This window comes from Ciconia boyciana, chromosome 7 (assembly GCF_034638445.1).
Source record: "Ciconia boyciana chromosome 7, ASM3463844v1, whole genome shotgun sequence".
Classification (NCBI taxonomy): Eukaryota; Metazoa; Chordata; class Aves; order Ciconiiformes; family Ciconiidae; genus Ciconia; species Ciconia boyciana.
The window spans coordinates 28,670,252-28,695,974 of NC_132940.1; the positions used below are offsets into that span (position 1 = coordinate 28,670,252).

Genomic DNA, 25,723 nt, shown 5'->3' on the forward strand with positions numbered 1-25,723 from the left:
GGCACACGTGAAGCAGAACAAACTGCGAGTGGGGTATGTGTCCCCCATGGTGTGCATCGGTATTACCAGGGCACGGAGTTGCAAATGCCACTTGCCTAAAGAGGAAGACAAGGAAGACTCCTCTCCTACAGGCCAGCATGGGGCTTCAGGGAGCATTTTATAAGCAACTCCCCTGCTGCGGTCAAAACACAGAGCCCCCTTTCCTCCCTCGCACAGGGCAGAGGTGCTGCTGATGCTCTGTGCAAGGGAGGTGTAGTCGGGGGTTGTTTTGCTGGGGGCTGTCTGCACTTCCTGAGCAGCCAGGTGTGAGGTTAGTGGCTCCATTCCCACTGCCTGGGGAGGAGAAGCCATTGCTGGTTTCTCCATGCATTAACCGACAGCTTGCTCGAGGCTGGGCTGGATGAGCACCCGTGGGCTCAGGGACGTGGCTCCCTGCCCTGGTGTGCAGCAGCGAGCAGTGGGTGCAGCCCTGCTGGGTGTGGGTGTGGGTTGCTGCTCGCTTGGGAGTCCTGGTGCCCTGCGCTTGGTGCTGGCAGAGGCCCAGAGCTGGCCCCGGAGCCGCTGCCTGCAGATGGCAGTGCCTGCCCGGAGCTGGTGCACGGTGCAGAGCAGCGCCCGGAGCTGGGGAGACGAAGGAGGCTCCTCCTGAGGGCACCCCCATCCCGTTGCAATGCCCTGGCCTCCCCAAAGGCCCGCAGCCCCGCTGGGCCTGGGCTGCCTCCCCATGAACCCGGGGATCTGCCTGCAAGGGCTCCTGGTACTGTGCCACACAAGGCTGTGCTGCCTGGCCTCATCCCGTCATGCAGCTGGGGTGCTGCGACCGAGCTGGATGGTGACGCTTCCCAGCAGGACACTTGCCCGAGTCGCCTCCTACCCAACGCTCATCTCATTTCTGTTTCTGAGCTGCCCCTCTGCCTCCAGAGGCTCTGGAACAGCCTTCGCCTGCTGGACTCCCCCGCCGGGCGTCCCCCCGGTTCCTGTGCCTGGTCCCTTCAACCTGGCAGAGGCTGAGAGCTTCCGTCCCACGCCAGGCGCATGCGGAGCAGAAGGCGAAGCGGGACCTGGGAGCAGCACAAAGCCCTGCAGCACCCGAGCCCCCTGTCCTGGAGGGTGCGAGGGGCAGAGCCAGGCTCTCCCTGGCCCCGCAGAATGCCCATTGCTGCTGGGAAGCCCTTGGCATGGGGTATGGGCAGAGAACAGCAGGGCACAAAGGAAAAGGGGATGGTGGGAGGTGCCCCAGGAGCTGCTCTGCTCATCGTGCGAGCGCAGAGGTGACAAGCCTTGTCACAAGAGTGATCTTTCAGAAAAGCTGTCGGTGTTGGCTGCGCTTGCTGCTGCCTCTGGCTCAGCTCAGGTCTGGGCACTCCTGGGTGTCCCTGTGTCCACGGGGCCAGGGGTGCTGTTGGGGACGGTGCCTGCTGGAGAGACCACGCGTGGCCGTGCCCACCCTGGCCCATCACAGGGCTGTGCTGGGTGGCTTACACTGCCAGGCCTGCCAGTGCTGCTGAGTGGCGGGGTTTTTTTTTCCGGGCGTCTAAAATGCGAAGCAGCGAGAACAGACAGGCAGAGCTGGTTCCCGGACGCTGCCAAACCTGCTGTGGGTGGTGCACGGCACTGCGGGGAGGAAGAGCGCGGCAGGATGGCGAAGGCTTGGCAGGGTGTTCCAGCCACAGAGTCAAATATAAACCAGGTCCCACCTGGCAGGGGTCATGGCAATGCTCTGCACCGTCACCACTCCTGGGGAGCAGCTGCTCAGGCACTGCAAGGTTTTGGTTTCTGTGTTCACTTGGACACCAGCTGCTTCCCCTGCTTTGAACCAGCTCCTCGCACTCACAAACCCCTCTTTTGGGCAGGTTTTCAGAAAAACCCACGTTCAGCATCTTTCCCGAATTTGACCCCGGGTGGTTTCTGTCAGCCTCTTTCCAATGAGTGAATGTCCCAGCGGCATGGAGGGCTGTGCCAGCATCCCTGCAGCAGGGCAAGTGCCTCCTGGGGCACCCGATGCCAGAAAACTGCCTGGGCAGCAATGGCCAGGGCAGTAGGGCTCGGGGTTCAGCCTTCGACCCCCTAGTCCTTGTCCTCCCTCCCTTGGGGGCTGCTGTGGGGCTGGTTGGCACGCAGGGGCTCTTTCCCAGCCAAACACTCTGTCTCTTTGGGGGGCTCTCGATCCCGCTGGGGCCAGGGAGGGATGCCCTGCAGAGCCAGGCTGGGGGGCTCAGGAGGTCGCCTTCCCCACCCTCTCCTCGCACTTTGCTCTGCCGCGTTGCTGCTGAGGTGACCTTTTGGAAAGGAGGATGTCGATTTTCTGCTGCCCGAAAATGAAGGCTTTTCAGATGGCAGGGTGCTGGGCTTGGCAGCTGGCCACAGGCAGCTGACTGCCGGGAGCAGCCCTCCCGCACGGGCCTGAGTCAGCACTGCATCCAGTCCCAGCGCACGCCCAAACTGTCCTGTCCCTCCCGCCTGGGGTGATGCAGCTGGGCTGGTCCCTGGCCCCAAGCACTCAGCAAGCCACAGGGCAGGATGTGGGGCATGGGCCTGGCCCCAGCAGCCTCCTCGCTCTGTCCCTGTTGGACCCCAGACCTGAGCCCTTTGGGGGTCCCTGGGGGTCCGGCTGCTCCCGAGCCCCCGCAGCTGGCACTGGGGAGAGGTGGGGTACGACCACTCCACCACAGATGTTCTGCCTGCGCTTCCTTCACAGCCTCTGACCCTGCTGCCCACGCATGTCCCTGGCTCTGCTTCCCCTGGGGCAGCCGTGCCACCTCCCCCCCCCAGCCTGTCCCCCTTCTCCCCCGGCTCGGGCACCGTTTGGGTCCCCTGCGGGTGCAGGGGTGCCCCGGGGTTTGCCAGGGGCTGTGCCCACAGCACTGAGCCCCACAGCATCCTGCATGGCTGCTCCTGGCTGGCTGTGGTCACGCCTGAGCTCGCAAACCTGCCAGAGGGGATAAAGCAGAAGTTGGGGAGTCCCCGCTCCCCGTGCCCACCCCGGTGGGGCTGCCAGAACCCCCCCCCAGGGCTTCTCTGGGCTGACAGTTGCATGGAGGAGCCCAGCGTGATTTTGAATCATGGCTCAGAAAACCCCCTGCGGCTGAGCCCCGGCACTCTGCAGAGAGATGATAAACCTGTTTCCTCTGTCATTGCTTTTTTTTTCTTTTCCTTCCCCCAGCATCCCACCAGCAGCACCCCGGCCCTGCGGGTGCTCCCTGGCCGCCCCGGCATGCTCTGCTCCCCTGGCACACCACCCGCGCTCGCTGGAAACGGGACTCCCCAGCCCCGTCGTGGCACAGCACCCAAAGTGAGAAGTGCACCCTCCCTGTCGGCTGCTGCTGGGGCCCCGGAAAGTGACAGCAGACGCAGGATTTGCATAGAGGAGCAGAACTAAATGTGCTTGCTGGAGTCATGGTGACCCCAAGTCCTCCGCACCAGGACCTGCATGGGTCCCCATGGTGCCGGAGCCCATGGGAGCCTGGGGTGCAGGTGGCTCCCCGGGACTTCTCCTGGAGCTGTGTGCCCCCCTGCCCCATGCACGGCCGTGAGCCCCTCGCAGCTGTGATGGCATCTTGCCCCCAGCATCTGCCTCGGGAGAGGAGAGGACCATCGAGGTGAGAAGGGAGCCCAGGTAGTCTCCAGCTCAGCGTGGGCTCGGAGCAGGCTGCGCGGAGCAGCGCAGGGCTCCCTCCCGGTGCCAGGCAGGATGTAATGGCACAGCCAGGGAGCGAGGCTGGGCCCTGAGTCCCACAGGAATAGGAAGAAACATCTGTTCTGCTTTCCGGTGCTCCTACCTGCATGGGGACCTGGAAGGATGGCTTGCATGGGCCGTGCGTGCGCTGGCAGAGGAGTGGAGCGGGGTGCTTGCTTGCTTCAAATCACTGCTTTAGCTCCCCAGTGGCTGCTGACCGAGAGGGAGAGCTGCAGGCTCCCATCTATGCAGCCGGCCCCAGGTACAGACCCGAAAAAGGCAACTGAAGGACAGATCTGAGTGGTGCTGAGCAACTGCCCCTTCCTTGAGTCGTGGCCGTAGCCCTGTGCTAGCCGTCATTACAGCACTGGCTGCTGCCTGGAGTGACGTGAATTCTTACTCCATCATGTCCCCAGAGCCAGGAGCATTTTGGGAGCTTCACAGCCACCCCGTATGTCAGACCAACTTTGGTAAAAGCTGCGTGCATGGAGCTGCGTGGCTCTGTCTGCAACATAAATACTTTAGGGGCTGCTGGGAGCGAGGGCGGCGGTGGGGAAGGCAGAGGGTACGAATTCCCCCGGCGATTAAGCAGGGCAGCAGAGGCAGCTTGGGGCACTCGGCACATTCCTGCAGGGCCTGATGCAGGAATGCCTTTGCACTTCTCTGGGCTTTTTTAAGACGAGACTAGCTGGCAGGTAAGGTAATTGCAGCAAAAGCCAAGTCATGTGAATGCTAAGAGTTAGCAGATGAGCCACAGGACAAGCTATTCATGGTGCGAACGCAAGGCTGCCCGCCCCAAGGATTTTGTTGGAAGCCTCTCTCCCTCCTGTTTTTCTTAAACCTCTTGGCTGCTGACATCTTGTAACTATGAAATACCGTCAGTTTCCATTTTAACAGTGTTCCAGCTCTTCTGTTCGCAAAAGAAAAAGCTGGGATATATGACTCAAGCATGTGCTAAGGACCCCCAGACCAGGGACAGGTAAAAATGAGGCAACATTTATCTGGGTGTGTAAAATGCTAGGATGTAAGGCAGGCGTTTGGGTGTGGGCTGAGCTGAGATCTGAATGCCTGAACTGCAAGAAATGTCACTGAAAGGTTATTGCAAGAAAACACAATTGATTCTGAGAGAGCCAATGCAAAGCTGGTGAAACCAGCGGTTCCTCCAAGGTGAGGGACAGAGGAGAAGCGCCACGCTGCTCACTGACCATGTACAGACACCCAAAAAGCACTTCAGACTGTTTAAATACATTTTGCTTTCTGCAGGGAGAGCTGGGGAGAGCACAACAGAGGCCCCAGGCACCTCTGCCTGGCAGCATCCCCCGGGTTGCAGAGTGATGAGCCACACGGGACGTGGGGAGGAGCTGTCACCGTGGGCTTCCTCCCTGAGCAGAGCGAGCACAGGTGGGGGGCAGGATGCCTTCACCCCCTTTCACAGCCAGCCACGCCATCTGCAGAGATCAGCCGCTCGGCATCACTAGGGGGGTCCCTGCGGAACGGGGGGACCCGGACCCCGACACCGCCGGTGACAGCCCAGTGCCTCCACCCGCCTCCACCCGCTGGTGACAGCTCGAGGGCCAGCACACAGGGCTGGCTTTGAAGCAGTGGGGCAGGAAGCCTGAAGAGTGCTGGGGCTGGAGAGCGGTCTGCACACGCCGAGATTGAAATGAGTGAGCTGCTGCTCTGTGGAGCAGGCAACCAAAATCATTGCAGAGTGAGAATCCTAACATGGAGCTGCAAAGAGGGCTTGATCTCCCTGCCTTTGTCAGCCAAAGTGCCAGGATTTCCCCAACTGCCGGGACCGTTTAACTAGCGATGCTGTGGATATGGAGTCTGTTCAGCTCTCCTAATCCCTCAGCTGGCATCGCTTCCAGTGCCGGCGCACGCCCAGCCCTCTGCCAGGCACCATCACCCTGCCCGCCTCCCCTCACCACCCAGGTGGCTGGGGCTCAGGTCCCACACCCGCGCGAGATGCTCCGTGGGCAAAGCGGGGCAAGGCACGGGGGAAACCAGACGGAAACTACGGAAAACCTTGCCACAGCCCTCCAGTTCCAGCACTGGCCGCTGGTCATCTCTGGGTGGGAAACTGGGGGTGAAATGACGTGTGGTAGGGCTGGAGGGTCAGGTCACTTCTGCTGGCGGGTGCCCCGGGTGATGAGCCTTTGCTTGTTTGCATACGGTGTTGTTAATAGGACTGTGACGAAGCAATGCTGAAGCATATTTTTAACTCCACTGCAAACAGCTTATTGCTTAATAAGACAGACCCACGGGGATGATGGGGAACTAACTGAGGAGCTTTGGTGTGGGGACACAGCGGGGTGCCTGCCCCTCTCCCCTCCCTGCTCTGCCCTGCACGTTCCCTCCCAGCACGGGCAACCCGCCTGGCCAGGGTGGCTGTGGGTAGCTCGGCCCTCACCTCCCCAGCTGCAAAACCCGTGCTATCCGTCCAGGTCCATCTCCTCCAAACCTTTACCATGCCAGTGGCTGCTCTCACCCATTTTCTCCGGGTGAGAGCTGCCGTGGGATGCTGTCCCTTGCAGGTGGCTAAGCCCACGTACACCCAGGAGAGCGGGATCAGAGCGGAGAGATGGGAGCAATCAGCAGGTTCCCCAGACCCACAGGAGCAAAACAATGCCTTCCCTCGTCCGGGCTGGGTTCCCCTGATGAGCCCCATTTGTCAGGTGGAGCTGGTTTCCCTCATGGCAGCTTCCGAGAGCTGTGCCGGGGCGGCCACGGGTGCTGTCCCTGCGCTGGGGATAAGTACCTTGTGCTCAGGCCAAGCAAAATGCAGATGATGGAGAACTGGCTGCTTCAAGGTCAGGGATTATAAATAACGCTCAGCACTGGGGGGAGCTGGAAATGTCAGCTTTCAGTGAAACACCAGAATGCCTCCTGAATTCGCTGAATTAGGGAGAGCAACCCCAAGCCCTCCTTGTTCTGGTCACATTCCTGCCTGTCCCTCCTTGACTCCCAGCTTGGCTTCATGATAATTTTTTTTTAAGCATTGGTTGCTGCTACCCATAATTTTATATATGGAAAGTTTTGGGCATGCTGGGAGTCTGGTCTCCACCCCGGCAGGCGAGAAGCTGTGTGGAGGGAGGTGTGCCAGGAGCAGTGCTGTGGGACGGCCATCGCAGCTGGAAGGCACCATCGTCTGCCCGCGAGCGGCCATTGGAGCAGTGATGGGAAGCTCCGGCAGCTGTGTGGGATGGTGGGGGATTCTCCATCCAGGCTGCATCGGCATACCTGGAAAAAATAATCGTGACTGATGGTAGAGCACTGACCATGCAGCTCCATGCTTGGGAGGAGCTCTGGGATCTCTGGAATTACAGGGGGAAAACAGTGAAGTTTATTCATTGTCCCCTCTCTCTCCCCAGAACCCGGCACAATCCTGCCTTCGCGGGCCAGGCTGCCGTGTCAGCACCGCACACAAAGGGCTCTCAGTCTGCGGGGAGCTGGAGCCAGGGCAGAAGGATTTTTAACGCTTTAAATGATGGCTGAGCACTGGGAGGGACCTTGAGGTTGAATTCAGGCCTTACAGCGAATGACGGGCACTTTACAGCCCTGCTGCCCTCCCGAGACCTCCTCCGTGGGAATCCGGCTCTCCTCCTGGGCTTTTGCAGCACGAGCAGCCGTGGGGCTGAGCCGTAGGGCGCTCAGCTCGTATGCCCGCTCCAGGGGCTCCCCTTCCCACCCGGGTGAACCTCTGACGGCCAATGCTGTTTTGGGGTTTCCCTTCCCACCGGTGCCTGCCCTTGGGCAACGCCCCATCAGCCCCGCCGGCAGCTGCCTGCACCCCGCATCTGAGCGAAGGCCAGGGCAGCGCCTCGGCCAGCACGTCGGGTGGCATGCTCTGCTGTCCTCCCCCGTGGGCACCCGCCACCGCTGCCACCACCACCCCACGGGGGCGTGACGGCTGTGTCCCGCTGCCCTTGCCCTCCGTACCCACTGCCATCCGTCCCCCATCCTCGCCGCCCCGGTCCCCTCGTCCCCGCTGCCCCCCATTCCCGATGCCGTCCGCCTCTCCATCCCCATTGCCCCGGTCCCCCCATCCCCACCGCCCTGTTCCCCGGCCCAGGCAGCCCCTGCCCGTCGGCCCGTCCCCACGGCCCAGCCCCACGCCGCCACAGCCCGCCCGTCCCTCCGCGGTCCCCCCCGCCCGTCCCCTCCCGGCCTCGCCCCGCGGTCCCCGGGCGGGCGCCCCCTGGCGGCGGTCGAGCGGGGCGGGGCGCGGCGCGGCGCGGCGGAGGAAGCGGGGGCGGCGCGTCTCGGCCGTGTCCCTCCGCGTGGGGCGGCCGCAGGCGCCATCGGCGGCCGGGCAGATCCCTCCGCGTCGCGCCGCGCCGCGCCGTGCCAGTGGCGGCGGGAGCGGCCGTGGCCATGGCCCGCGGAGCGGGGCCGGCGCTCGCCGCCCTCCTCGGCCTGGTGCTGGCCGTGCTCAGCCGCGCCGAGCCCGCGGCCGGTGAGTGGAGGGGCGGCGGCGAGGGGCTGTGGGGGCCTGTGGGGCTGAGGGGGTGCGCGGGCGGCTCCTCGCCGGGAGGCTGGGGGGGGGGCGGCGGCGGCGGGGCCGTAGCGGCCGCGCGTGGGGTGTCAGCGCGTGGGGGGCGGCCCCGCGGGGGCCGCCGCCTCTTTGTGTGGAGCGGGGCCCCCCGAGCCGGGCTCACCTGCGAGCCCAGCCCAGCCCGGGCGCCCCGCGGGGCGGTGGTGCGGGTCCCGCCCGCGAAGCAGGGGCTCCCCGGGGTGCAGCCCGCGGGAGGGCTGCGGGCTCCGCGCAGAGCAGCGTGTCCCTGCACGCGTGGGGGCTGCTCTCCCGTGGGGGCTGCTCTTGCGCGTAACGGAAAACTGCGATGGAAGTCGTGCTTTACTGGCAGCGCGGTGGCGGTGATATATGTACTGTTGCAAAAATGGTTTGAGTGCTTGAGGTTTTTTGATTTCAAAATACGGGAGAAAAGGGTTTACTGCGTTCCATCGCTTGAAATACCTCTGCATCGTGTTCCTTCTGGCCTCTTTGTTCAGGAAATATCCACACATCCAGAAAGAATTTCTGTGTATCCTCCTCCTCTAGCTGTTAATCAGTCCAGGCGTGATGAAGCCATGTGTGCACATCTGAAGAAACTGCTGCTTTTCGTCACTGTTCCCTGTTACGTGTTGGCATTTGCAATATGTTTTGCAGCCGGGCTGGAGAGCGGGGTGCATAGCCCTAATTGTTGGGTTCTGATGGATTTCGTGCCTCTCCCAGCAGCAGTCCTGCTCCTAGAGTAAAGCATGTGCAGCCTCGCAGCACGTTAAAGCTATCCAGGACCAGCAGTCATTGATTACTTATGTGACTTCTCATTCTTTCATCCTTTTTGCTCCTGAGAGGCTGAATCGCTTTTCAGATGACTTGTGAAGAGTGTAGCGATGGGAGAAAGTGGTAGTGGAAGTTGCTTAGTGCGTGACCGAGCGAGACGCTGATAACTTCAGCAATTTTATTCTTTGGTATGGTTAGGAGTGGAAGCTGGCATCTGCAGAGTTTTGACCACTGCTGCTGTCTTGGATACAGAGTAGTCAGGTTAATCAGTCTATCTGTTTTGACTTTGAAATGGTCATTATTTGTCTCCTGGGAGAAATGCTTTTTTTTCCAGTAACCCCCTCTGAAATCTGACTTGCTTAGTTTTACTAATATGTTGCAAGAAGATGGTTGGAGTAAAAAAAAAGCTATTTCCTGAATGTGTTTTGGCCAGCTTTGCCCAAAAAGGGGTGGAAAAGTAAAGGGTCTTTTGAGGGTAGGTATCTTACAAATTCAGAAATGTGTTTTCTTGGTAGGGTGGAGGTGTGGTGCGTAGTAGGACTCTTATTTCTGTAAATGGCTTACACAGTCCAGTAAGACAGCAAAATACTATTTTTGCAAAGACTAAATGTCACGTCCACTTAGTTAAACTACCTTCATACCAGCAACTTATCAGCTTATTGCTAGCCCTACAAGTTCCTTCTCTGGCAGGGGCTGAGAGGAGAAGTAGCGGTGATATCACTTGTCACTTGACTGGGACGGGTACCTGCCAGGCTGGTCGAGGTCCTCCCATGCTGCAGAAGTTTTTGGCATTGTGGGTGAAACCTCTTCCCAGTGCTAAACAAAGGCTGGTTGTCAGAGATGACGAATCTAGAGTGAAAATGAGTCTTGTTGTTCATGAGATACTGACCTGCATCTGGTTCTTGGGAGAGGGAGCTGTGGCTTGACTTGATGGGAAAGGGAAAGATGAAGTCACCGAAAGGGTATTTTCTGGTGCATATTCAATTGTCTTGATGCTCTTGTGCAAGAGAGGGCAGGTATCTGATGTCAGCCCTCTTGGTCAATAAATAGGAGGCTCCTGGATGCGCTAAGCGCTATGGTTGAGGACTGCTCAACTCTGCCTCATCATGCAAGCCCAATGGTGTAGCAACTTGCTTTTCCAGTTGAGCCGTTGTTTAGTTTTGCAAAAGGCTGCAGTTGAAGTTGCAGTAAGCTGGGGTGGGGCAGCAACACCTGCGCTTTTGGTGAGGGTACTCCTGATAATCGCTGTGAACAATTTGCTCCTCTTCTGATCAGGCAGCTACGGGTGAAACAGGAATCCTTGCTAATAAAGCCCACCCTAATTACCTACTGTCATTATTAACACTTGGGTTTTGCTAAGCCCAGTTTCACCAGGTTGCTGTTGACTCTCAGCCCGTGTTTCTAACAGGTTGCAATACATTTTAATCTAGGGCAGCGCAAAGGTAGCGTGTTGGTGTGGACTGCAGGATGAGATCTTTAGTATTCAAACAGTGAAACTTTTGAGGACCTTAGATAATGCTGACAATGCCGGTCTGCTTGATATAGATTTGCTTACAGAAGAGCAAGTTTTACTTGATCTTTTGAAGGTGTTACTGTCTATCAAATTTGTTCTTATCAAAGATGCTGATTTAGACTTTCAAAAGGGAGCGTGATGAGAATCTGGCTAACTCGCATCACTTCCTTCAGGGCATCACTTAGTCAGATTAGAAATATGTGAAGATCCTCTTGCTGACGTTCTCAGGACTTGAATTGTTGGGAAAAGAGGACTTACGCCTCTGGTGGCATTCGGCGTTCGGATCTCTTACAATGGGCGGGTTGGGTTTTTGTCAGCATCCGCAGCTTTTCCCTCCCTCCCTTATTCTGGGTGTCTTGCTGCTGTTGCAGTTCAGTGGGTATTTCTCTTCAGTATGCTCTGGTCCTGTTCAGCTTCTCCCATTTCCAAAACCGGTATCTGTGCTGTGAGAGAGGACGGGTGGCTGGCGTTTGGACCCGGGACGAGGAGTAGGTGAAAGAGCAGCAGCAGGACTCCGGCAGCCTGTTTCTGGAGCTGGGAATCTTACTGAACAGCAAAACCAGCCAGCCACAACTTGTAACTCCAGATGTAGCATAGTTTCCTTTAAGTTTGTACTCTGGCTAATGAATGCAAAGCTGAGGAGTGATACAGTGATTATTAATTCTCACCCCTCCTTTGGGACACGTTAGGGAGATGTCATCCACGTTGGGGGGGAAAAAGGGCTTCTCTAAGCATCTGTGTTAAAGTCCTTTTGTAGTTATATTCTTAGTTTCTATGAATTCACTCTGAAATCATCTTGCCAACAGAAGTCAAGGGCTATCAGCGCCCATCTAGAAGAAACAGTGCTTATATCGTTCTAAATGGGGTCATCTGAGAGATGCAGAAATAATCATTCGTTCTGTTTAGAAAATAGTCTGTTCCTAGGGCACATGTCCTTTTTTTAGACTGCTATGAGGATGAAAAAAGTGCTTTGTATCTCGAAATGGCATGGGCGTCTGCTGTTTGTTCCATGCAGCAAGTCTCCATCTCGTTTCTCTGACATCAGCCTGGATGTCCACAGAAGCGCCGCTCAGCACAAGTAGCAGGCTAGCATTTCTGCACAGGCAAACATGCTTAACGTTCAAATTAATAAAGATTTAGTGCTGGAGAATGACGGAAGACTTCGGAGAAGACGCGAGCATGGCTTCTGTCTGCCAGATTGCCATGGAAACACCAATACCTCTTCAGCTCTTTAATTGCCTTCCCTACATTTTTTTGTTGAAAACTTGTTTTTTAACAATGCTTTATGTTGCCGTTCTGGGTTGTAGGCATTTTGGCTTTGTTTGGAAAACCGAAAATAGGGGAAGGCAGGGAACAGTATCTGTGCAAGGAAATGGAGAATATGGTGACAGGCAGACTTTCGAACTATGTTATGAGTTCGTCCTGAATTCAGTATGTATTGTAACTTGTAGTTCTTCACCAGGAACAGTGTCACACGAACTGTAGCTGCAGCTGATAGAAATAAGTCCTCCTGCAGGTTCCTAGGCCTCAGACCCTGAGGACAGAAAAACTTCAACTCTCTCTGTGAATTTGCACAACAGTTCCCAGCTCTGTTCTTAGGAGGGCCAATTAGTAGTTTTTGCCAGTTCCTAGATGTTTGGAGGAGAGATTTGAAACAGATGATGGCAGGGCATGTAGTTTTGTGTGTCCGAGAGCTTAATGTAGTCAGATTTGGTGTTTGCACTGGAGAGTTAAAAAAAAACCTGATAACTTCTAAAGCAAAATTTCTTCTTCCTGGCTTGTTCTTCTAAAATCCACTTAAAAAAACATTGCAAAAAAATATTTACACTTGTCTTACAAAGCCTAGAGAAGCTAGAGAAGAAAACCAGTTTAGATATTGGGGTTTTCTCTCCCAAAAGGTACAGGACATTGGCTGAGTGCCTTCACGCTCCTCTGAGCTCTGCTCAGCTTCTCAGTTGAGTCCTGCATTATCCAACTGATTTCAGGCTTTTGTGCGTAAAAACAGCGGAGATCTCTTAATAATATGATTAAAGCATTTTTACTTTACAGACAATTTCTATGCCTTATAGAAAGGCATCTACGCTTTGTCCTTAACTACTACCTTCTGTCTGTGATGTGTAAACTGCTGTTTAAATCCCCCAGTTGTTAACATTTTCTAAATCTGAGCTGAATATAAGGCTTTATCACTTTTTCACAGCAAGAATTTTTCCTAGTTTGTTGTCCTCTGTCCCCCCTCAGTGTGGCTGCCATGGGGTGATCTGTTCTTAAGAAAAAAAGAAAAAAGCTATTTTCGTATTTTCAGCTAGCACGCACTTACTAGTTGGTTCTTCCCTGGTACATAATCTCACCGGAACTGTAACCTCTAGAGGTTAGTGAATAGCGTAATTAGTTATCACTCCTTTGTGGTTTTCCTCCAAAATTTGGTTATTTTGGGGTATTCTCTCCATTTATGCAGTGCTTCTTATTCCTTACCATGGAATTGTAATATATACCCTTATCTTTTTCAGCAGCTGTTTGTGTGGTGCGAGGTGCCACCGTAGGAGTATTTTTGTCCCTTTCTGCACAGCAAGGACCCACTGCTCTTCCTCCAGAATTGCACCTGATGTTTCAGCGTTTTCTCTTAGCTTCTTTTTTCACACTCTGTTTTTCCTGAAGGGAATCAGAAGCTGTTTTTCACTCCCTTGGAATTTGAGACCTCTTGATTTGTAGCGTAGCTGGTGTTTCTGACCGTGCTGGTGGTTGTCCTCTTCAGAGCTGATCTACCTGGGACAAGCAGCCTGAGCTTGCGTAAGGATTCCCGTGCATCCTGTGTTGCTGCTGTTTGAGGGCTTTGAATCCTTTTTCCTCCTTTCTCTTCATATATAATGGGTTGAAATGTTGAAATGACAGGCTATTTCTCATGAATGTCAGTTGAGACAGAAAATCCACTGACTGCATAAAGGTTATTGAAATCTCTTTTGTCCTTTAATTTTCTTTCTAATCTTCAATGTATTTTTAGCCTGGCTTTTCTTCTATATACAAGTAGGTTGTTTTCTACTCTCTCCCACAAGACAGCTTTTGGAACTATGGACAAGTTTCAACCCAATATGACAGAGGTCTAGGTTCTTAAAAGATACTGAGTTTCTATGAACTTAATGGAAAATTTATGGACAGAAAGAAGAGAGACCCCCATACAGTGTCCTCCCAAGGAGAAAGCTGTACCACCAGCTCAGCTGTATTCTCTGCCAGAATATCGCTCTCCACTTATTTAAAGTAAAACCTTTGGTCAGAGCCTGCACCTTCTTAGATGCAGGATAATGAACCACAAAGCTACAGGAAACCAGCTTTATAACATCTCTTCCTCACAGCCTTAATTGCTTCGGTATTTTGCATTTTTATTTCTGCTTGACTTTTTCTGAACTTGTGAGTGAGGAGTTTATTGCTACTTTCCTTCTAGTATTTGCAACAAAGCCCTTTTAGATTTTCGCTGGTTATGGCTCTATTTCCCTATAGCAGCCTTCTCTCTTAAAGGCTGAACTCTGGCACTTACAGCTTCTGATCTTAATCCTTCACTATTACTTTCTAGGCTAGAAAATTAAAAGAATCTGAATTTATAGTGGGTGGATGAAGTCTAGAAACCAAATCACAACTTCCAGATCATCTTGGCATCCTAAAAAAAAATGAGGCAGAAACACAACTTTTATTTTCCTCCTAGATTTGCTTTAACTGTCTCTTTAGCCAAAAACATTAAACCTGGGTAAAATTGTCCTCCAGTTAAGTGTGAGCTTTGGTAGATTCGGATGTTGAGAATCACAGCACTTCCTATAGGGTTTCTGTGAGTAACGCTTTCTGCTTGTGTTTGTTTTACAGCAGCGGCTACCTGTTTTTTTCACCCTCTGGCCTTGGAAAACAGTCCTGGTAGGCTAGTTAAATGTCAGGTTAGAATTTGTGTCTAAATGCAGGCATGTGCAAGGATTTGTATGGACTCTAGGCTGGGTAGTATGGCTAATAACATTCATCTGGCATGCACTTGGAGCCCTTGTCCGAGAGTCTTTCAAACTTGGCTACAATGTGTGCTAGAAATTGGGTGGTACTTTCACAAAGTGGTGGTCTGCCTGCTTCATAAGAAGCCAGTCTTTCGATAATCGTGGGGTGTCTTCCCAATATTCCCATAATATGCCCAAAAGGACTGATAAAAATTTTGAGGTGGTTCAATGCATTAAAAAGCCATGGGATTTCGCCTTGAAGACCTGCTGGCATAGCAGAGCGAGCCCTCTGCTGCACGAGAGTGCAAGGACTTGAAACATCGCCGCTTGCACTTGGTCTGGGCTAACCCAGCTTCTGATAGTCTTGGTGGTTTTGGCAAGCTAGAGCAAGTCCAGAAAACCAACAAATAATTCACCATTGCTGTTTTTTTAAACACGGCAGAAAACTGTCAAAAGCAGCCTGTTATACTCAAAGCCTTGACAGCATGCTGATGCTATCTATATATGGCTTCTAGAAAAGTGGCTTTATCCTTTCAAGACAAGGCTGTCTTCTCTCATGCTGTACACAACAAAGTATTTCCAGTTAACATAATGGATGTAGCGAAGCATACTTTTTATGCTGGCTGAGGTAGACGGTAAAGTTTCTGATACTGTTAACTCTTGAGCACAACATGGTAGAGTAGCAGATTGAAGTCAGTCGTGTTGAAATGCCTTGGTTTTGCGTGCATTGTGAAATTGTTAAACGTGAAATACAGGAAGACAGTGCTTTGTGCACAGAAATGCTAATTTTACTGTGAGAGCTGTAGTCTTCAATTTCCCTTGTGATTTCTTTCTTTAAAGAGAAGTGGTTTTGTTACTTTTTAATGCTCACTTTAATATAGAATATGGTTACATTTACATTCACTTCAGCTTTAGTTGTATTTCTATACAGCCTATTTTAGTCTGAAGCTAAAAAAGTACAAAAGAGTCTTTTTGCTTTTATTTTCTTAGCTTCTTTCACTTCTAACTTACTATATACAAAATATACATTTAGCTGCCCGCCTTGCCCCATTCACTATGTGTCTCTGTTAAGGAATTCTAAGGACTAGTAGTAGTTTAATGACCTGCTAAACAGCAGTTCAAGGCAGGAATAATTTGTCAAAAACCAGGAGAAAATTAATCATTACTTTGCTAAAGCCTCTCTGCTGTGTCTGTATTTGGCCTAGCAAGCTAAACAGGAATCACTGATTCGGATCCTTACTGTGACCCCGAAAGCAGTCACCCTCTTGTTCCCCTCTGTGCAGTTGTGCTGGGAGGTGTTTTTGGCCAAGTGCTAGTTAAGCTTTTACTACGTGGGTTACAAAATCAGCTGGCTGCTCAGTTCTCACTGGGGACGCGGGTACTCGAAGAGATTACAAAATTGTGTTTGAAAGCATGGGCACGAAAAAAATAATCCTCTGAGTATTTGCTTCACTGGCTTGATTTATGTGAAGAGTGGAAATTCAAGGTAGTGAGATGAGAATACCAAGTCTGCTTCCCCTCCCGATTCTCTGAAATGTGGTAAGGCTCATTTTAACCTTCCTCCATTTCCCGGGAGTAGCGTAGGTGGTAGAGAAGTCCAAATCGTTACCGGTCCTTTTGCAGTTTCTCCAGAAAATCCTGCAGATTTTCTCTTGAAAATCTACCTAAATTCTACCTAATTCTCTGAAATGTGGTAAGGCTCATTTTAACCTTCCTCCATTTCCCGGGAGTAGCGTAGGTGGTAGAGAAGTCCAAATCATTACCGGTCCTTTTGCAGTTTCTCCTGAACACAGTGTAACTGAACTATGCTAACTGGAGCTAATCTGTGCTGCGAAAACAAGCTGCTGTAGTGTTAGACGGAAGCAGATGAAGTTTTGGAGTTGAAGCCTCGTGGATGTTGCTGTTAAATGGGATAAAAATTGCCAGGTGCAAATCAGTATAAGTGTTTTTTACCGCTGTGGGGGGGAATGCCATGCAAAATCCATGTTAATATTTCTGTCGCTTAGTAACCCTGACCTCAGGGGTTATCTGAAAGGGGCTCAGAGTGGAATTTTGTTCATTTCCTGAGAGCTCTGCAGAAGCAGCACCATCCAAGTGCCCCTTTTTCAGAAATCAAGTTAACAGAAACAGGCATACTCATATTGTGGGAAATACTGATAATTATCCTGGGCAACTGGGTTTAATTTGACTGTATTCCCTATAGGGATTGCAAGTGTGAAACGCTCCTATGGTACCTCGTAGTGCATGTGACCTGTTTACGTGCTCCAGGGTTATTGAGAAATAACACTTCAAGCCCTTGGATAGCAGTAACTGGAGTCTGTTCCAAGTCGTCTAATTGCTGGACTGGATTTGGGCTGGTTGCAGGGAGAGCTTAGCGGGACTGATGTGTTAACTCTTCTGCTTCTGAGCCCCATTCCTTAGGCACCAGCATGTAAACTTTGGTGGTGGTTTGGACCAGTCTTCCCTGATGCCCCTTGACAAATTTGTGTTGAAAATTTAATACGTCTTAAGGAAAGAAAAACCGTGCTTAAAAAAAAAAAAGGCGATGTGCCCTACAGCAGCTGGTACACAAGCAGGCAGTTTAGGTGGTTGGATGTTACTGATGCTTCTAGGTGCCTTAGCATGCTCTCCCAAATGCAGAAAGGTTTTTGAAATAAGGTCCGTAAGGGCATGGAAGTGTGTGTGTTTGGGGGCTGGGAGACAGAACTGGAGGCTGGGAAGAGCATGTGACTTCTGAGTATGTGGGTAAGTTTAGGATAGGACCCAGATCTTCTGGTTCCAAGAGCTTTTTCCGCTAGTTCGGTGCCATTCAAATGGCAGGCTCTGGTCTAGGTGGACTGGCTAAATTTTTGTGGTTTTAGAGTGCCCTCTGCTTCTGCAGGGTTTCCATAGTTCTCACCCTTCTTGTCACTTCAGAAATAGCCGTGGCGTGCTGCTTCAGATCCCCATGAAGAGACAAGTGCTTGCCAGAGCTGGAGCTGATGTGTTGTTTCCATCAGACGGGCCTCACTAGAGCTTCCAGTAGGCTTGGATAAAAATTGACCAGCCCCAACCTGTATCATACCTAATGCCTTTTTTAAAATATAATACTGCAAATGTCAAGTTTGAGCTACAGAGTATCTCCTCCTTAGAAATACCAAATTCTTTGCTGAAAGTCTTTAATATCTCTGACGTTTTCACTTACTCCCAAACACAATCCTGACTGAAATCAGAGTGCCACAACAGTAATGATGTTGCAGCAAATTCTGGATTGCTAGAAACATACAGCAGGTGAGCTTAGCAGGGACAGATGCCCCTATTGCAGTGCCAAGTGACCCTAGAGATAGTAGAAAAGAAGGAAAGAATTTGAGACAAAATATTGTGAAAGAAGGCTTAGGAGTAGTTGCCTCTTATTTCAGAGAATTTCAGTCCAGAATTTTGATCAGAAAGTAGTAATTGGTGACACTTAACCCAAAATACACAAGCGCTGACATGAACGTCTTTGTAGCTTGCTGAAATTACTGCATGCTTTGCTTTGAAAATCTACCTAAAAGAAATTCTGGAAACATTTAGTTGCCTGATGAACAAATCTGTATTTGATTCTTCTTTCAGTCTGGCTCTTTTGATGCTGCCAGAGATTAAACTAAACTATGTGATAGTGTCTTTGTTTTTGTTCCAGTCATATAAAATTTTCTACTATAAGATTTTCATTCCCCCAAACATGCTAATGAAGCTTTGACTTGACATGTATGGCTACTGAATTGACTATTGTTTTCTTTTCTTTCAGCTTTGCAGTGTATGGATGATTCTAAGCCATGTATTAATGAGGGAAAGTGCATTCCATATCAAAATGGTACAGGATATTGCAAGTAAGTTGGTTTCATTTCTAATCAATTTAATTACCAATCTTTCATTCAGGGTCCTAGCCAGAAAGGAAATGTGAATTGTTAAGATTTTCTTATCGGGTGCATTCAGCGTAACGGTTTTAGCACAGTTGGTGTTTCTTGATAATGCGTTAGTTCTTCTGTGCTAGGTTTTTGTAATGTAAGAAATCTGGAGTTCTTGTTCAGATTTTCAGGTTTGGATCTTGTCAGTTTGATTTCTTTGCGTTAGGGTGGGAAGCGAGGCCAAAGCAGTCATAGAGGTAAACTCTGTACCTTGCTTCCAGACCCACAAATTAAGTTCGAACTTGCTCTTCATCTTATAGCTTGCCTTACTTTATAGAGATTTGGCCCCAGTTTGAGTATTTTTATGAGGTTTTTCAGAACTACTCTGCACGCTGAAGTGCGCCAGTTCCCTTCCACATGCTGGAGAGCGAGTAATAGGTAGGAGTTGCAAAAACAAACTGTAACAAAAAACCCCAAACACACACCCACGTGTGTATCGTGTAATTGATTTTGGTAAACATTGACACCCATCTTCAATAGCGCCTTCACTTTGCTGCTGCATGGAAAGCTGATCAGCAGGAGCTTTGGTGAAGCGTGTGGTGCCTGGAGAATGATATCACATCTACTTAAATGCAGGTCACCTTTCAAACTGCAGTATTTAGATTTTAAAATGAAGCAATATTTTGCAAAAAGATAAATCCTCCTTGTTTGGCAGGATTAATTTACTACGTCTGCAGTAAATGGATTATTTTCTAAACCTTGTTTAATTCATCGGTGCAAGTTGTGCCATTTTCTAGCATGCTAAATCCCTCTTTTCTTAATGCTAACATTCTTTAAATATTAGTGAATTTTGTCCTGTTGATTTAGCTTGGTTAACACACAGCTCCGCTCTTCACCCTTTTCTACACATCCATCTTCCCTAGCTACAACCTTTAGTTCTTTCTGTTAATGTGGTACGTAAAACTCGAGATACTTAAGTTGCACCTGTGGCACACACAGGGGAAATCATAATCTAATTTGAGGTTCTTCTCAGTTTTAAATCAATACCTGGTGTGCAGAAAGGCCATAGAAAGGCAAATATGTAGCTTGTTATTCCCTGTTGTTTTTTTCAAATTTTTAACTATTACTGCTTCCTAGTCTTTTCCTTTCCATGGCTTTATATTGTTGTCAACAGAAACAAGCTGCCCTTCTGAAAAGAAAGCTGGAACTTTTCCTGCTTTTCACCTGTATTTTAAGACTGAAACAAGAAATTGTGTGACATTAGTAGGTCTTTCTGATGCGTGCTTAAGCATGTTAGTCTGGAGCCAAAGTATGTGGGTCACGATGGAGGTGGTAAACAAGACTGGTATTGATGTTGGTGCTGGTTGTTCCTTCCTAAGGACATTTTCTCCAACTTGTGTGTTCCTCTTAACCATGTCTTAGACTGTACAAAAATTGTTTAGTTGGTTCATCTGATTAACTTCCGTTCAGTGTTTGTAGTGCAGTCCAGATGTTGACACATTTCCCTTATCACATTGGCAGCTTTGACCACTCTTACGTTTTTTTTAGCGCACAGGGTTATTTATAATTCTAATGTTGCCTTCTTCCTTTCTGTGCAAAGTCTTCTTGCAGGTCTTAAGCCACCCCTCCTTCAAGTAACAGCTCGGTCTCTTTGCAGGTGCCAGAGTAATTGGAAAGGCTAATAGAGGCTGGTATACAGAGATTAGTATGTGTCTGTCTTCTAGTTCTGGCTCAAGAACTCTTTTTTGCAGAAAGGAAGGAAAAAATAGCAGAAAACCCTCAATTGTGGAGAGACTACCTTTAGCAGGCTGATTCTTAGCATCCTGTTTTGGTTTTAACTTTTTTTTTCTTTCCTGCACTATGAGGAACTCTGAATAGGGGAACTTTCTATCTGGTGTAGTAACCTAAATGACTTTCTGAATTTTTGATGGCTGTAAGACTAGAAATGTTTTGTTCAGGAAACTGGACTTATTACTAAAGCAAGTGGCTTGGCTTCTAGCTCAGCAGGATCACTCACTGATTAGCTAAATGTCCACTTTTTTCAAGTTTTCTGCAGTACTTCCTCTGCTGGGCAATAAGTTATTATAATAGGCATTCTTCCTCTTTCCGTCCATTCCCTCGGCCAAGTTGTTTGTTCTAGTGTGCGGTCAGTCCGTCTAGTTCATCTTACTGTCTGTAAGAAACAAGCGAACAGCTGAGGGAGAACCTGCATCAGAGGTAATCATATGTGATGAATAAGACATGAGTAACGTAAGCACTGATAAGCAAAACATCTAGTCTAGGTACTTGACAAAGCGGCAAGTGACAGCTTAGTGCTGAAACAGCCTTCTTTGTCAGAAAATCCTGTAGTGTCTACTCCGTTAAAAGAGAAAGCTATTTTTTTTGCTAAGAAACCTTTATTCTGGTGCATCTGGCTTCTGTTATGGGAACAGCAATTGTGACCCTTGTAAGGAAATAGGAGTTGGATCTTTATCAGATTGCTCTTGTGAGTGCCCTTTAAGTAGCTCCGTTCCCCTGGTGACGCTGCTGGCCCATGGCTGTCATTTTGTGGCACTGTTTGATAGAATTACTGATCTTCTTTGACCTTGATTTTATATTTAGAAAATTACACATTCCTGTGTTTGCGTCTTCCAAGGTCAGAATTTTTGTTTGAGATCTTTCTACACCCATTCAGTGACTAGCATGGCGAGGACGCAGACCTTATTCCAAGGAATATGGCCATATCTGCAGTAGCAATACGAAAGGCACCTGTCATTCCAAGCTTTCTGGGTCCTGCTTTGACAAAAGGCAGTTTCAGTTTGGGGTTTGGCTTTGCATTGCACTGTGGTGGGGGTTCCCCCCCAAAGCATCTCCAGGCAGCCTTTTGCACGTTGAGGTGTTAAGCATGAAGGAGCCTTCCTGCATACTGTCATATCCAGCAGAGAAGCAGGGTAACAGTTGCTTGTTGCTTAATGATAATTGTGAACATCTCAGGAAAACCCTTTCTCATCTCCCTGCTGTGCTAGATGGCTGGAAAAGTAGTAGTAGGAAGAGTCTGGGGATAGTACTGCGAACTTGCAGTATTTCTGCAGTTGCAGGCAGGCTGAGAAGGTGTGGGTACGGGGAGCTGTTTCAAGGACAGGCAGAGCAGAGATTTTGGCAACGCTGCCCGCTGTTTTCTGAGTACAAGTCTACTCTGCTGCAGGTGGATGCAGGATTGGGCAGTCCCTCTGTGCCTGGAGCGGGGCACGGCCCTGAAGCAGAGAGTATCTTAACTGTTTTCCCCATGTTTGGCAGCTGTGGCCTCTCCCAACTTCCCTCCCCTGTGCCGCAGCGACAGGGAGCAGAAGCAAGACCATGCCAGGGAGAGAAGCAGAAGTGAGAAGGAAGGGAGCTGGGGTAGGGGTGCTCCAAGGTTTAGGGAGGAAACTGGGCCTTGCTACTTCTTGTGCTTTGTAGGTTTTTAAGATTGGATTTTTTGACCTTAGGACTGTTGCGCATTGTGTGCCCAGAAGGGATATCGGTACCTCTGTATGACCCAAAGTACTGCTTTAACTCTAGTGTCTTTTGTTGGGTCCTGATGGTAAAACAAAAGAAAAAAAAAAAAGTACAGTGGCAACCATGGCTTGTTTGCTGTGCTTATTCAAAAGTGGAGACTGCTGAAGTTGACCGATTCCAAAAGGACAGTCTCCTTAGGCACATCCTTTCATGCCCAAAGCTGTCAGGATCTGTGCAGCTTTGCATGCTTCTGTGCCTCTTCAGTGAGCGGTGTTTTTCTCGCTGTGTGCAGAAGTTTGTGCGCACTTTTACATTGCACGATACAGTTTTTACCTCTTATCTGCAGGGTGGCAACAGGAGGACCTCAACGCATGCTAAACTCAAAGCAGCAACAGCATGGCAGTAAGGGGCGTCTATCCCAGTTCTAACCCCCAGTAACTCCAACCCCCTTGCCAGGTTTTTGACGTACCTTTCTTTCCAGCTGGATCTTCATAAATGAATTTTAACTCAGATTTAAGAGGACTTCTGGGGCTGAAGGCAAGATCCTAGACTGCAGAACTGCTTCCGAGACTGCAGCAGATATCTTCTCAGGATCGATCTCGAGAGACTAATCACTCCGAGACCAGTGAATGGGGAATACCCATAGGAGACCTTGCAGCAGGATGAGGTCTGAGAGTTTTCCAGAAAAGCCTAAATGCAAAAGTTGAAAAGTTGTCCTTTTCTGAGAATGGGCTGCCCTTTCCTGTTTCCTTCTGTCTCCTTTCAGAAGTTAAAGGAGACCCTTGAGACCAGGACAGAGGAAAAAGGGGAGAGTACACACACTTTCAGCTTCAAATCTGGGAACAGAGTGGTGATTTGAGTCACTCGGTCAAAATTTTCTATTGTGATTTACCTGTGCAGACCAAAAGCTGTTCAGACCTCTGATGATCAGAAAAAGCTGAACTAAACCTTGCCCAATCAGGCTCTGGTTGCTGTTACTCCTTGGTATTCTGCGGAGTGGCACGCTGTAGAAGCACTTTCTGTGGGCTAGAAACAATAGCTGTGTACTGCTTTAAACGCAGAACAGAGAGGCTGTCCCATCCCATAGTTTGCATTCAAAGTATGACGCATAAATGGGAGCCTTGAGACATGGGAAGGAGCGTTTGTAAAGCTAACCAGAGAATCCTGTTCTCCCTCCTGAGAGGAGGTGTAGGTGTGGGAGTCAGAACCCAGGAGCTAGAGGGAAGTCTGGTTAAAATCTGTAGCAAAATAGCTGAGACCCTTCTCATGTTAGTCATCAGACTGCGCTGGTTTTTTTTTCTTCCCCTTCTTATGTTGAAGCATCTTCCAATCAAAGTGAAGGGAGTGTTGGGTTAAAGGGGGGGGAAGCAAGCCTACTAGGAAATTCTTCCCTTCGCGTTTTAAATTAAAACCATCTGCTTCCTTCTGTGCATCTCCAGATGATATCACTGGGCCTGAATAGGAAACTCCCATGAAAATCAAACATCTGGAAGACTGGTTAAAACAAGTCTATAAGGTGCATTTGAAGAGACTGTCCTACAAATGTGCCCAAGCAAATATGGTATGGCAGATGAGGAGGTTTTTCCAATAGGCCAGACGTATTTTCCAGCAGTCTTTTGAAAGCAAGAGAGTCTAAGTATTAGGAGTCTTCTACATCTTCTGCCAATGTAGTTTTGTGGCAGAAGAGCCAAAAATGCAGCTTTTGTGAGTCTTTTACTTTCACTTTGTAGCGTTAGGTTGTTAGAGTGAATGCAGCTCTGTGGGTTTGTGGATACTTCAGATTTGGATAAATACCTTCATTTTGTTTTTATGTCTCTTGTTTAGCTCCATGAGAGCCTGAGCTAAGGCAAATGCAGGCTGGAGCTGAAAAGGGGGAGGAAAAAAAAAAATGGGCTGAGCTCTGACTAAAGTATTTGTGCTGGAAAGTAGCCCAGAGAGAGTAAAGGAGAAGCTTTAATTAGAAGCAGCTGCATAGCTGATGCAGCCCACAGGACATTTTCCCATTTCAAACTCTCTAGCTTTCAGAAATCATGATTTGAATTTGGTTGTATGTGAAATTTGTTCTTAAAAGATTAAATTCCTGTTGAAGTAGGTTAAGAGACCTTATGTGCTTCCAGAAAGTGCCAGAACAAACTTCATATTTCTGTTTCTGAGTGTTAGATGGAAAATTGAGGAGAAACAGTGGCTTTTATTTGGAAAAGATTTGGTTTCCTGTTCTGAGCATGTCAGTTGGAGCTGTCACAAGCTGCTACAATTTTAAGCTGCTCTGTAGACAAGTGGCGCTGCTTTTTTTGTTTGTTTGTTCTCCTAAAGAGAACTTGAAAGAGTAGGTTGGGATGAGAGCAGAGCAGGGGTGGTGGGAAGCTGGAGTTGCTGTTGAGGATAATCATATCCTTTAAAGAAGTCTGGACTTAGACCCCACTTTTTCAGTGTTTGCCTCTATTTTTAGAGAAACAATGCGGTGCCCAACATGAAGCAGGGGCAAATATTTGCAGTTGTGTCTACACCAACATTTAGAACTAAATTACTAGTATTTGTGTGTAGAAATGTTGATGACAGGAGACATGGTTGAAAATCTGGACTGTAGGTTTTTTGTTCTTTAACATTCAAAAACCATTGCACTGAATTGCTGGAGGGGAAAATTGCATAACTGTGTGACCAAGCACTTCTCCAGGAGGAGAACAAAATGGTGGGTACAAGGGCCGTGTATACCTGACCTTCCATCTTTCCACAGGCAGGCACGTTCCCTCTGGCATATTCTGTAAGGCTTTGTCCTTCCAAATATAAGGAGCTAAAGTTAAAAGAGCTTTCACTGTTCCCTGCTGGAGTGCTCCCTCATGTTTTTCTGATTAGCCTCAGAAGATACCGGAACAAGCCCCGTCTTGGAGCAGTCTTCAACTTTGTACCAGAACATTTGTGTACAAAACGCTGGGCCGCTTGTGGGTGATGGTTGTGAGTGTCGTCTTAGAGCACAGGTCTCAGCTTTCCTTTTAAATCATACCGGCAATACTCTTAATCAGTGTTTAGGCTTCCTCCTCCCTGTTACCCGGGGGCACCAGTTAAACGCACCTTCCAGTGTCCCTGAGTGTTGGGGGGTGGGAGAGAAGGTGTACTTTGGTGGTTTATTTGCTTGTGGACAAAACATGAGATGTTCTTCTAGACTTTCTAGTTTGTTTTACAGCCTTTCAATGAAAAAGCACTTTAGGACTTATCGTTTAGGTGTGTTTTGGTTTATTTTGTATTTGTTGGAGTGGTGGGTGGTGTTGGAGGGCCTCTTGTTTGCCTGATGAGGTGCCCTAGGTAGGGTTCTGTGAAGTTCTGGTTTGTTCGTTGCTCTTTCTCTCATGATAAAGAGAACTACAAGTGCATGTGTCGGCCGCTGTTAGTCTGAGGAGCTTGGTGTAGTGCTGGCACTGCAGACGGCTGAGCTGCCGAACCCCCCACCGCTGGTGGTGGTGAAACCAGAAGAAATCCTTACAACAAAATCTTGTAAGCCTTCTGGGACTGAAGTTCAGTTTGGCTTTACACATTAATCAGATGCATATAGATGTCCAGAAACATGATTTAATTGTAGTTATCCAGACGGTCTCTGAGCAGAGCTAGCCGGTGCACCGTGTGCAGGCTTGAATGCCGTGGGAGTTGAGCAGTCCTCCAGCTTCTGGCACAGCCGTCTTTGCTGGGTGCCAGATTTCTACGTGATCGAGCTCCTACAAAGCCGTGCTGTAGCCCGCTGGCGTTGGACTGATTTCTAACCCGTATCGAGGAAGGATTTGGGATGTTAAAGGAAGCCTATAGGACTGCCATGGTTTAGGCCCAGAATACCCAAAGGTTGCCTCTCGTGTGATGTGGCAGCAGCTCACGCTGACTGACAGCCTTCAGCTGCTATACCGAGGATGGCACAAGAGGCAGAGGGTATTCTGCAAATGTTACTGTCTCGGA

At 49.8% G+C, this 25,723-nt stretch overlaps 1 protein-coding gene across 1 annotated transcript in view; it reads left to right on the top strand.

The window, feature by feature from the left end:
• Positions 1-7,974: 7,974 nt before the first annotated feature.
• Positions 7,975-25,723, top strand: part of NOTCH2 (notch receptor 2) — an 88,377-nt gene continuing 70,628 nt past the window's right edge. The window contains exons 1-2 of the mRNA XM_072868829.1: positions 7,975-8,135; positions 18,208-18,289. Of these exons, the coding sequence (XP_072724930.1) occupies positions 8,054-8,135; positions 18,208-18,289 (164 nt within the window). The 5' untranslated portion in view covers positions 7,975-8,053. The remainder of the gene's footprint in view (positions 8,136-18,207; positions 18,290-25,723) is intronic.